Source organism: Chamaea fasciata, unplaced genomic scaffold (genome assembly GCF_029207755.1).
Source record: "Chamaea fasciata isolate MVZ Bird 193981 ecotype frontalis unplaced genomic scaffold, bChaFas1.0.hap1 SCAF_1, whole genome shotgun sequence".
NCBI classification, from domain to species: domain Eukaryota; kingdom Metazoa; phylum Chordata; class Aves; order Passeriformes; family Sylviidae; genus Chamaea; species Chamaea fasciata.
The window spans coordinates 132358189-132371116 of NW_027094086.1; the positions used below are offsets into that span (position 1 = coordinate 132358189).

At 38.8% G+C, this 12928-nt stretch overlaps 1 protein-coding gene across 1 annotated transcript in view; it reads right to left on the minus strand.

Moving 5' to 3' along the window:
* Positions 1 to 859: 859 nt before the first annotated feature.
* Positions 860 to 12928, minus strand: part of ITGA8 (integrin subunit alpha 8) — a 112012-nt gene continuing 99943 nt past the window's right edge. The window contains exons 29-30 of the mRNA XM_066198317.1: positions 6314 to 6436; positions 860 to 5057 (exon numbers count right to left, since the gene is read on the minus strand). Coding sequence (XP_066054414.1) covers positions 4971 to 5057; positions 6314 to 6436 — 210 coding nt within the window. The 3' untranslated portion in view covers positions 860 to 4970. The remainder of the gene's footprint in view (positions 5058 to 6313; positions 6437 to 12928) is intronic.

A 12928-nucleotide genomic window follows, 5' to 3' on the forward strand; every position in this document is an offset into this window, starting at 1 on the left:
CATGCTGTGCCTGTTCTCATATACAGGGCACACAGGAGGAGATGGTAGACCTGGTTCTTTAAAACAAAATTTTTCACATCAGTTGGCATGGGAGTATTTGTTACAACAAAGCCAGAACACTCCCCACCTGAGCTGAGGCACTCCTGATGCCTCTTCCAAGCCTAAAATGGAAAAAAAACCTAACCCAGATATAAGCCAGAGTCTCCTGTGAAACTTCACTGTTAGCTTAAATATATTTTCTTTTTCAGGTCTTACTATGCTGACCTGTCTTTTCTCAAATGCTATTAAAATATTAAAAACCAACAAAAAATCAGTAAGGCTACCTGAAGAGCCAAGGACTATCATATAAATTCATAATGTAAAATTTCTACAAAGAATATGAAATCTATGGAAACTTTTTTGAAACTTTTTGCAGCTTCAGAGATTATTTTCTGGTGCTGCAGGTGCGTGAGAAATAGGCAGAGTGCTTTAGGAAATGTTAAATGGAAAATGTTAACCTTCATGACCAGGAGAACATCACAAGAGATGGTGTCTGTACTCTTGCCATACACTTGGTTTGGCTGCTATACATTTGTCTTGTGCAAGTTTAAAACATGCCCTCCTCTCCCCAGCTTTGCTGTGAGAATTTCTTGGTGTTTGGCTTTTACAGCAATGATAAACAGGGCACACCCTGGCCCTCCTTGAGAAGAGAAATGCAGAATCTAAGGTTGATGTTCTGTTAACACAACTCCTGAAAAGTAAGCTAACCCCTGTAATGCACTGACCATTTCACACAGTTTACTGAATTCTGCTCTGCCGGTGTTATCCTGAGTGGCTTCTGGAAAAGTAATGCTGTCTGATGCAGTCCAGTTTTGGAAACAGTTCCTGAAGTCTGCCTTAAAAAAAACCCTCACTGAAACAAAGAACAATATACAACCAAATGAAATGTAGTGCATTGGCTAAGTAGAATAACATGTTGAAAACAAATGAAACCATCTGAAAAGCAAGTTGAACAATTACTTCCATTCTTCTTTTCTAAAAGTCACTGTGTACAGTAAGGTAGCATCTTGAATAGCTAAGTGCCTCTCCAATACAGCACACAGGGAAAACAAGAACAGTCCTTCAATATTAAAAGCATTCCTGCTGTGTCACATCATGGTGCCTACACGAGCTGAATTCAAAACTTTTTATTGTTAAGAGGTACTGCCATTACACTACATTTTAATATGGATCTTTGCCAACAATCATAAATAAAACACTCATAAACTATTCCTAAAGGCAGTGTGTCAGATGGTATTTCATTAAAAAAAGGCTTGCAGCAATGGAGTACCATAGGCCATGGCTGGCTGGGGCTTTCTTTCCCCTGCCTATCTCTAGGTGTTTTGTTGGTTCTCAAAAGGCTTTTTAGTTAATGTAAGCTATGCCCACTAGAAGATCCTTCATGCTAATGGATGGAAAGTTCACAGCTAAAACAGAGAAAATCAATGTTGTTTTCAAGAGCTGTCTAATGTGGGAAACCTGTAAAAGCTGTGAGAAACAGGAAAAACTCAAAATGAGCTACAGAATGGTGACAAGAAAAAAATTAACCTGTGGTAAATTTAAAATTGTATTTGCTAAATACCGTTAAAGATTAAATCCCTAAAACATATTCAAATATAATATTCAAAATAATATTATTATCAAAAATAATATTCAAAAATGAAAACATATTCAAATATACTGATCCCTGTTATGCAAATTCTGAAATTTTCATGAAACAGAAAATATGATACAGTCTGCTGCATAGATAAAATAACCGAACAGCCTTTCTCAAATTCATCAAGAAGCATGTGAAATAAAGGATGAATGTCTCTCTGTTTACTAGACTGCTGTGGTGGTCATAGCAATTAAGAGTTTTAAAAGACTAATTTTTTTAAGTAATCTTCTGGTTTTCCTGCTCTCTGGACTCCTCCCATGTTCTCTGCAATTAGCAGCTCACCACATACATTGGGAAGCATAAGGCTGAATTACCTTTACAGAAAGCTGCATTTAGTAACTCATTAAAAAGCTGACATCATGGCAACAAAAGTTCAGTCATGTAGGGATGTGGCAGAGGTTATCATGTAGCACAGTACTAATATACTGGGGGGAAAGATTATGTCAACTGCCTGCTAGTGTCCACATCCAGGATGCAATCTCCTAAGGGAATAAACACTCTTGGCAAGCACTGAAACCCAGAAATCTTCACAAAGCTGTTTGCAATTTGCAGCCAAAACTATCCACAAATGCTGGGAACAGACTACAGTCCTTGACAATACACAACTCTAGACATTTCCATGGGGGAAGTTTAATCTACAAGGATGTAGAAATATAAAACAAAGTATTGCTCAAAGTAACTGTCAGATCATGTGCCTCTAATTTGGTTTCCAGTGACATTACACAGCTGCAGCCAATGGATTCCAGCCAGGCCTAACAGTCACTGAAGTTCCTTTTTTGTTTAAATTTAGTATCTGAACATGTTTTGCCCGTCATTAAAATGGAGAGTAATTGCTCAAAAGTGAACTGTAGAAGTTACAACTGCAAAGAACATATTTGGTCACCTAGTCCCATCCTCAGAGCAATGCAGGATTGAAAACACATTGCAAGAAACACTGAACAGCACTGTATTGTTTTCCTTTCCCCCTCTCCCCCCCACCCCCAATATCATTTTTCCTTTATTGTAATTGTTATCAGTATATTCAAAAGTTTAAAAAAAACAACCACAAATGCCAGTGTAAACATGCTTCAGGTATATAAGTAATATAACGTATTGCACATACAGAAGTCCTATGCTCAGTATCTCCTTATGGTGGTTGTGTAGATGATGTGATTACAATGAGCTGCTGGTATTATTTCTGAAGCTGCTACACACAACAATTAAATATTTACAAAAGCTGGAAGCTCACTTTTTTTCTTCATGGAAGGATGATTTTGCCTGGAATGTATGGGATACAGAGGTGTGCAAATATGGGACAGGCTTGCTTTGTGATGGTGTTTATCGGCTGATGTCTCTAATCTACAAGGGATCAGCTCAAAACCATCTGGGGGAAGGAGTTTGTTAATGGTTTTCTGGGGGACTGGGAAGTTGTCAGGCCTCCCCATCCCTAGGAAACAGAGGTGCTTGTTTGTGTGAAGCACATAGGTGCTTCACCTCCGTGTTCAGAGGCATGTGTCTTGTGGGCACACTGCATCTGATAAGCTAAAGACTCTGTAAAGGTCTTTTTGAAAAGTTGACTTAGACATGAAGATATACCACAGCTCCTGCTTGGGTTTCCCAGGTCAGTCTGCATACAAGAAATGATAAAACTCTAAAATCTCGTGTCAGACTGGCAGAACTGACAATGTCTCATGACTACTCCTGTCTTGAAATATTAGAAAGAAGAGCAGTTGTTTAAAAGCAGCCAGAAAGTGGCAGAATGGATCAGGCCATTTACCAGTTGAGTAGCTGAGATGGATTGGAAAGAAGAGGAACTCAGGAGAAGGCAAGTGGTGTGTATGTTCCATAAAATGAACAATCCCTCCTGAAGTTAACACAATATTGCTAATTCCACACTCACAGGCAGCACTGAAAGACTCAAGTGTTCACAAAAAAACCTTGCACATATCAGGGCTTAGAGCCCCTGCTGAGACAAAGACCATTTGCTGATAGAAGGGAAAGAATGAAACATACCTTCTTTGGAATCCTAAACCCAGAAAAAAGAATACTAAGTGTATTTTTTTAATCTTTACCTCAAAATCTCTTCCTTTTTTTTGTTCATGCTTGGTCGGCTGGCATCCTATTTTTCTGAATAAAAACAAATCCTGTCACCCTTTCCTGCAAGACTTTACTTAAAAAATAATTTTATTAAGCCCTAAACTTTGCCAAAAGAATTACTTTTAAGATGCTGCCAGCTTGTAGATTGAGAAATGAAAAAAGCAAAGATTTCTTTAGGTGAACAATTATGGCAGTAGCTGTCCCATTTTAAGAAGTGATTTCAACAAAGTAACAGGGAAAAGGCCAAGAAAATTTGCCCCAGCCCCAAACCCCCCAAGCCTTTTCAATATCACCAGTGTGGCTGTGATAATTTAAAACAGTGTTTCAGAAATGACTGTATCCTGTTCAGTGTACAGCTGCCAGCCATCAGCAAAGCAAGGACAGGGTAACTCATCCCTGCTGTATACTGTGCATGGATTTAGTTATCTGGGTGTGATACTGCCAGCTCTGGGCTGAAAGAGATATAATGTGTACTTGCTTATCGTATGTCTCATCTTGAAAAGTATTCAATAAATCTTCTGCTTTGCAAAACACCTTGTAGCCAAGGAAGTTGTGTTTTAGGTGTACAATGCATTTACTCTTCTATTTACATGCAAAGTAAGTACGTGATTTCTATTATTTTTTCCTTTCTTCTCTCAAAATCTATGTTGATGATTATATCAGATACTTATTCCAAAAAGGTGGAAAAATAAATAATTGTGCCCCATCTATAAAGTTATTTATAGACTACCTTTGTGTTTCAGAAGTACTTTCACAGTACTGATATATTGCCTGTCTCCCTGAGCCATAATTTCATAGAAGTTCTTAGGGAGGTTTCAAAGGTACTCTGCATGATACAGTAGCATTCAGGTTTGTCCTGCTTCATCTTCTAGACGATACAGCAATGAAGGCATTCTCTCCTTGAGAGATTTGGGCTTGTTCTGGAAGCATCTCAGTATACCACACGTGCTCAGAAGCATCTGCTGAAACGTAGACTGACTGGAATATGGGATAAACATTTGGTTCAGTGACAAATATGTTTATAAGGCAGTGATAAATTGCTTTCTTTGGCAAGGATGGCCATCATGTGGCATGTTCTCAGAACATTGCATAGATCAGATTGACACCATGTCACTTGCAGGTACAAAGGAAGACTGGTTGGAAGGAATCTTTCATTTAATCCTCATCGTGTTTCTAGTCTCTCAGGCAGAATTCTGACTTGAACTGTCACTCTCTTCCTTTATGCATCAGTAGTCTTGTTATTTGTCAGCTGTTGCCTGTCAGTCATGTCATCTTGAGGAGGTCTAGCTCTGTCAAAGAAGCCACACTGCAGAAAACAATCAACAGAAACAAAGATGTCATGGTAAAACAACCACAGGAAGACTCAGCTGCAGTTTGATTCTTCACTCAGGCAACCTGCAATGTTGGGCACAATGTATGGCAGGATGAGAGACTGTGAAGACATTTTATTTCTATCCAAATCATTCCCTATGAAAGTTTTAGATGCAAGGCATTGAGTTACAAAGCACAGCTTTAAAAATCCAAATTATATAGACGATTTCTTTGCAGGAGATGTAAAGTTGGCCCGAATGCTGGTATGGACTGATGCTAATGAGAAATCTGCTCCTCTCAGTTCCGCAATATGCTCATTCAGAAAAGAGATTTAGACTGACACACAGTAATAATAAGAGAAGTGTAATATGTGTTGGGAAATGTCCACAGGACAGTGTTGTGACCTAGTCTAAAGATCACTAAAGATGAGATTCCTCCCATCTTACTTAAACTGCCTAAAAGTCACTCTTTTAGTTGGAAGGTTGAAAGTTCACTAGTGGTTCAAGGAAGGTACCACCAGAATGTAATTTCTCTCCTCCTTGCATGTTTAGACATAGCTTTTTGCTGCTGCTACCCGACCAGGTGATGTTGGGAAGTTAGCATAGGCTGTACACCTAACCATAACCTTGAGGCAGCTAAAGACAGGTGAACCGTATCCTAACGTAAGGAATGATTTCAATCTTATTTTTAATGTGAACTGGGAGGATGGAGAAAGGCTACACTGGCTCCCTGTAATATAGCAGTTTCCAGTAATTTGTCTCAAAACTTGTGAAGGGAGTGTAACAACCAACACAAAAATAGAAAACTTTAAAAAAACAAAATATATGATCTATTAATATAAAAGGAAATCTTCTAAAAATTAATTCTCAGAACTGGGAGTGTTGTTCCATGCTGACAAAAACTGGAAATTCCTGAATTATTCAGAGAAAACAAAGTTAGAATAACTTCTTTTTGAACCTAAACATCCTGAAATAGAGGATCATAGGTCTTGGGAAACAGAGCCAAACTCTGTATGCCCGTTGGTAACCAGGTTTCAATAATAAAGGAGGACTTTGAAAACAAGTTCCCTGCATAAAGGTCAATGACACTAGCTTGTCAGAAATGCCAAAACAAAAAAGACATGTGTACTGTTGCTTTTGCTCCAAACTGTTAAAGATCAAAAATGTCTAGCCTCTCTTTTTATCTGTTAGAATCTTCCAGTATTTTCAAGGGTTTTATTTAGACAACAGTAACAGTAATAATGAAACATACCTTCCATAAAGCAAGGGTCAGCAGAGCTAGTACTAGTAGTCCAAGAAGTATGGCTAGTATTATAACCCATAAAGGGATCTCAAAGGAGACATTTGGGGTGGACCAAATGACAGATGTTCTGATCTGCAATGAAAGCAATACATTTAATGAACAAAAATGAAACAAGTAAAGCAAGTTCGACAGTAGAATATAGAGGTTAGAAGCATTGACTTCAACAGCATTTTTCAGATTAGAAATACACGTTGACCAAAATTTTCCCATGTTGGCTTCATTTATTGTAATTTCCCTTCCCCTTGTTCATAGTAATTACCAGAAATGGAATTCACACAAACATTGAAGTCTTGTCTTATCAGACATACGAATAATTTTCCCATTATACAGAGTGGCAAAAAAAAAGCCCTTTTGTGCAGATGCTTCATGAACATTCAAGGAGCAAAGTTCTGCTCACATGCTGGTGCAGCTTAGGCCAGTACACTGAACTGCACTGAATTACTCTCAAACAATGGTTGACTTTGGCCCAAACTCTTAACTCAAACCACAGTAGATACCAGCTACATTTTTCTTATTTTAATTTCTGCTGACATACCAGTATACTTTTTTCCGATGATTTGCATTTCAGCTAAGCAGTCCAAAAATGAAATTCAAGCCGTGTGTATTGTCCTTGTGATAAAGCCTAACACACAGTATGATGTTATCTTTTTTAAAAGAAGCCAAGCATATAGAGTACTACCTAAACGGGAAACAAGCATGAAACGCGCTCTCTCATTGTCTGAGGCTCTACAAAGCAGCAGATGTTAACATCAGTTATCAAAGGTTTTAATTGACTTGGAAAACCTCTCTCTTTAGACTTTCACATGGACAAAGAGTAGTAATAACCCTTTTGTATTTCTCCTTTTGGGGACATCCACACTCTCCTCCTTACTCTCCTTTTCATACCTTTTACAAAGTTACTGACTCATCATCAGTCTCACTGAATATTTGCTCTGTCCCTGCTACTCCCAAGTGGGAAGGAATGAGTTTGGGCTTTCCTTAGCTCTTCTGACACAATTATATCCCTTCAGTCTTAGTTTATTTTCTCTTTTTTGTTACCCTAGGAAGTGATTTCTGTCTGGGGTTTTCTCTTGGACCTCTCTCATTTACTCTTAGTCTTCTTTAAACAGGTTAAGTATGTGACAGATGGAAGTTATTTGCTTTATGACATGATGAAATCAGTTTGCAAAGAAACTGATGACACCAACTCTCAAATGATATTCTCTTCTGTACTTAAGGTAGAGCTAGGAAATCTACTCTTTTTAATCAGTTTCTTGGCTACTGTCCAGTCCTTAAGCTGCACTCATTTTAAATTTTCTTTCTGTGGTTTTTCCCCCTCTATTTTCTTAGTGATTGATGCACTAGAAATTTAACAAAATACAAATTTCTAATTTGTTTGTTGAAGGAACAGCAGCCCAAGTTTTAAGAATGGACACAACTCTGTAATTCAGCTCAAAACTGTTTCCATTCTCATGCCTCTCACTTCTGTCCTTGAAGATGGCAAATTTCATCATTTAATCCTTTCTGCAACATCCAGTCCTTTCCACTCTCACTTTTTCTTGTGATCAGCATTCTTTCATAGACTTTTCATTCTGAAAGCACCAGTAGATCTGTCTTCCAGCTACTGTCAGGCTTAACTGGAAGGCACTTTTGAATAGTCCTTTTCACTTGCTTCATCTGTGCAGCCAACTGCTCCCTACTCTGACACAGTGCTTGCAGAGATGGCAGTCTGGTGAGCTCTACTGATGAACATATTTTTTATAGTATCCCTCACTGGGAAACAAAATGTAGAGACAAACTTTCTATGTAGTAAACCACTTGCTTTCCACCAAAGCTTACACTGAGGGTTACACAGAAAATTCCAAGACACTGCCCAGTCCTGGAGTTTGCACTGTAACATTGGCTCTGAAGATGAAGGACTTGCAGTGCTGGCCATACCATCGTTGATCTAACAAATGCAGCTAATATACATCTTTGGAGCAGCAGTTGTAAGTCTAAAATATTTCAAAAAGGTAACATCTAAAAAGAATAAATATGAGAGCTAATTAAAGCAAGAGAAAATTATTTTAAGGCAAATAGCATTAATAAACCAATCCACGGAATGTCACCCTTATGTCCCAACAGATATCCTGATGGTCTGATCAAGTGATCAACCATGCCATTGCAGGAATACCATTCCCTTTGCCAGCCTCTTCTTTGGGTTACTTCTTAAACACTGCAAAACTTCATAGGCTCTCTGTATCATTAAATTCAGCTAGAGAAGAGCTCATTTAGTAAGGATAAAATGCTCTTGAATGACTCTGCTTCTGTCTCAGAGTGGCATTAAAATGCAAGGGCAGAGAAAATGAGAGGAGGGTCATCTCAACAGTCTGCAGAGATTCTTCCCAAGAGCCAATTAAGGAGAAAGATGAATTCAAGTAAAAGGTTAACTGACCAGGGAAAACAGAAAGGATGCAGTTACAAGGGGCAGCTTGAAGCTGTAGAAAACAATGAGCTCAGCTGTCCAAGGAAGAAAGCATCTCCATTCTACTGCTTGAAAATCATGAACGCTGCCCTGAAGCAAGCCTGATCAGATACAGCACAGGAGTTGGGAAGTGCTGATGAAAATTCATGGACCCAAAGACAGCAAAAATGGACTGATTCAAAAACCCCCAAGTCATTCAAAATGTGCACTTCCTCTGTTGGGAAACTCTGAGGTACTACACACAGGAAGTTACAAATTTTAATTATTGTTTGGAAAAGATCTGACATTGTCAACATACAGATTGCATATCTAAGATTTGAGCTTCACTACTGTTTCTATCCGTAACACTATCACTTGCCTGAGCATGTTGCTGTGAATCTGGAGCACTAATGTGAAAGACTGCTAACCAAAACCATCTTAAAACAGCAGAAAAAAATAAAAGGCAAGCACTTTTTTCTGTTGTCTCAAGTTAATGAAAGACCGACTCCATTTTACAGCAAGACCAAACCACTGGGAAGACCCATTTACATACAAAGACTTTATTTTGCTATTTCTGCTACTGATAGCTTCAACCAAATTGCTAGGTGGCATAATGTGTCTGAGATAAACACAAGAGGAAGTGGGAGCCAGCACTGCTGCTTTAGAGTGGATTGTAGAAAATCAGTAAAACAGAACAAAAAGATTCTGACAAGCTGCTGGCTACTATAGATGGCTTGATAGATGGAAAGTCATCCTGGGTCGGGCCAGGAAAGGGCTAATTTCTGGAGCAGTCTGGAGGGGGCATGGCCAGGACCTGGAGGTTACTCTGTAAGAGCTCTCATTATTGCCTGAGGGTGAGGAAGGGAGTCACTTCCAAAGTTCCTCCCAGTGGAGTAAGCCTGGCAGAAGGAGCTGTCGGGAATTGTCTATTGTTAGGGAGCTTCCCTGTCAATCTTTCCTTTCTTGTACCCTCTGTTATTAGTATTGTTGCTGTTACTGCTAATCATATCTCACTGCTGTGTCCTGTAAACTGTTCTTATCTCAACTCATGATCTTTATGTTTTGCATCTTCAATTCTTATTTCCATCCTGTTGCAGGGTGAGAGGGAGGGGAAAGCATGGAAGTGAGCAAGAGGTGCATGGTTTGGAGAGTCACAGCAGGAGAACTAAATTGGGGAGTACCATTCCTAAACCATGACAACAGCCTACTGAAGGATTGTACATCCTGAATATGAAAAGTATCTGAGTGGCAAGTACTTTCTTCTTGGAGTAGGAAGAAATTTTGGTTTATAGATTTCTTCAGATAGTATTTGACTGAACCACATCTGGTTCTTTGGGCACCAAGTCCACTTTAACCCAATCCAAGGTCACTACTTCAGCACCATAGGTGCTCTGAGAGGTGAAGTAAGCTGCTGTGTGGTGTTTAGGGCTGAATAGCTCATGGGGCAGCATATGATTTCACAGGAGCAGAGCAACAACTAGACTCTTAATGTATGCCAGTTCACTCTTCAAAATTAGGTAGGGTCAATCCAGACTTCAAAGCATGTTTGAGATCTTCCTGAAATCAGTGTAAACAGACTATTTCATTAGGGATGGTAGATTTCATTAGGTTTTGGATAAAGCTGACAGTAGTGTATGCAACTACAAGTACACATGTGGCCTTTCCATGCCTTCTTTTATGTGCCACTTCTACATGTTTGCTGTATCTGTGTGCTGTGTTTCCTCTTAGGCAATGAAAATAGTAAGACGAGCTAGGTCTTCTTCTGATATCTACAGACCACCTATCAGCATAGATCCAGACAAGGACATGTGTATCTTCCTGAGGATGCTAAACAATTATGAGCGGTGTAGCAGTACTTAGCCTTGCTTGTGCTGCCTGTGTTCAGAATCATTTCTCCCTTCTTCCTTCTGTCATTCTGCCTTTACAGACAGTCAAGTGGAACTTGTTTAAATTCAGTAGCTCAGCTGGAGCTTGACAAATGTTGAAACATAAACAAGAAATTGTAATCTTACAGAAAGCAGGGTATAGTGTTCATAATCCTTAGATTATCATCAATGAGCAAAATAGACAGCAGAAATTAGGTCTATCCTGTATCAAGCAGAACACTGCTGCAAAGCTGGCACATTCTCTTCTCTTTTAGCCAGAGTGCAGCCAATGCTCATGAAATATTTGCCTGCTAAAATCTTGAAACCATCCTGTCACACCCACACCCTTTTCCCATGAATCCTTCTTTGTCTTAGGTTTTAAAAGGAAGGGGATGGTTGTGCAAAGGACTTGAGATTGATTCCCTGAGCAGGGGATTATATATAGGTATCAGTGTCACTCCTGCTTGTGTGCATTACCAGTAGGATGTAATGCCCCTGGGCTGCTACACTTTATACCCTACACAAAGACTTGCAAAGCTACTAATGGAACTGCTGGTGAAGAGTTTGACACTGCGAGTCCTGAACACCCACAGAGTTGAGGCAGAAGCTGGAGGGGAAGACAGAAACAAAATATTCCTTCAGTTTTGTCTGCCTTGTTTCACCATTTTTACAGAGGACTGTCACTTCTTCACCCCATGCTGTCCACAACAGTTTTACATATGATTTTGATTTAAAACAAGTTTGTATTTTCAGCTTGGATTTCTGTTCTTCTCCATGTGGTAGGTTTAGTACTGCAGGATCAGAGCCAGGGAATGTTTCTCCATCTAAGGTGGCCAATATGAAGTGGAATTTTTACACAAGTGTTGCATGTTGACAGTGTACTTTAGATGAGTGTTGGCTTTCCTCTCTGTTCAGGGCAAGACTATGCTGAACACTGAAAACAATGCTTGCTTCTCTGTCAGGTGGGTGAAAAGCACATCTCATAGACTTGAGAGGAACCATCTCATTTCTGACACTGCTGAACATCTCCCACCTTTGGTATCCAAAGGGTGCCAAAGAATGCCATCTACCTCAGGCACTGAGATAAGGGTGAAGTCAACCCAAGGGTTATGGAGAGACCCTCTGTTTGCTATTGAAAATAAAATCCACACTGATCTTAGCACAGATGCTGTCAGATAGCCTTAACTTCACAACCCCTCTTGTAGCTCGATGAAAGTCATTTGTTGCTTATTAAAGTATTTTTCTGGGGAGGCTCTTAAAATGTGCCTTTTTTAAAATGGGCCACAGTTAAGCTCACTGTAGATAAAGTAAGTAGATAAAGTAGATAAAACAATTAAGTAAATATAACAATTATTAGGGTTTTTGCTGCTATTTTTCATCCAGTTTGGATTTTGCTTCTGATTTTGGTGTTAGTGTGTCTTCAAAATAGTTTTTGATTCATCTGGAAGGGAGCACAAAGCAGAGAGAAGCACATGTAGTAATCTGCTGGTTCTCTGGCACTTCCTTGTGTATAGATGGGAGTTAGGTTTGACTGGTGCAAATTTCCAGTATCTGTGGTCAGAATCCAGTGCATGCTAGTGGGATTTTACCAAAATTATTTTTTTCTTCCATGGTTCTTTAAAAGACACACTTTAAAAGATAAAAATAACTTCTCTATAATTTATTCTGCTACTTTAAGAAACAGCAGCTAAATTATTATTCTTAGTGCTACTGCTTTTGCTGCCCATGATGACCTTTCTTTAGTCTTCAGAAATTTTCTTTACAGAGGCTGAGAAAAAGAAATTCTTTTGTACTCCTACATGTCCCCAGCCCACCATTACAGCATGATGTTCTTATACGTTCTCAAAAGATACTCAAAATAGAACGTGAAAGCTCCCTCAGGTTGAAGTCACATTTGTGTTTACACATTACAAATGATTATGCAAATACATTTCATGAGGAATATGAGCTTTTTTAAAGTACTATTACCATGTAATAACTAAAAAAAGTTATAAGCCTTAGTCTGAAACCAACATTACTCACTGGTCAAACAGTTTAGACTAAAGGCATCCACAGTGAAAATCCTATCAAATGTTTAAGAAAAGCAACAATATTTAATTCAACTCCCAAACTGTCTCAAGAATCTTAAATTAAAATAGAGCAAATTTCTGCTTATTCTAACTTTGTACTTTTTGCAATAAAAAGTACTTTCATGTTGCACATGAAATTCACCAAGTAAGACGGTATTATTTACCACAATAATACTTGTAGCAAAAAAAAGAAAATTTTCTCTTGAAT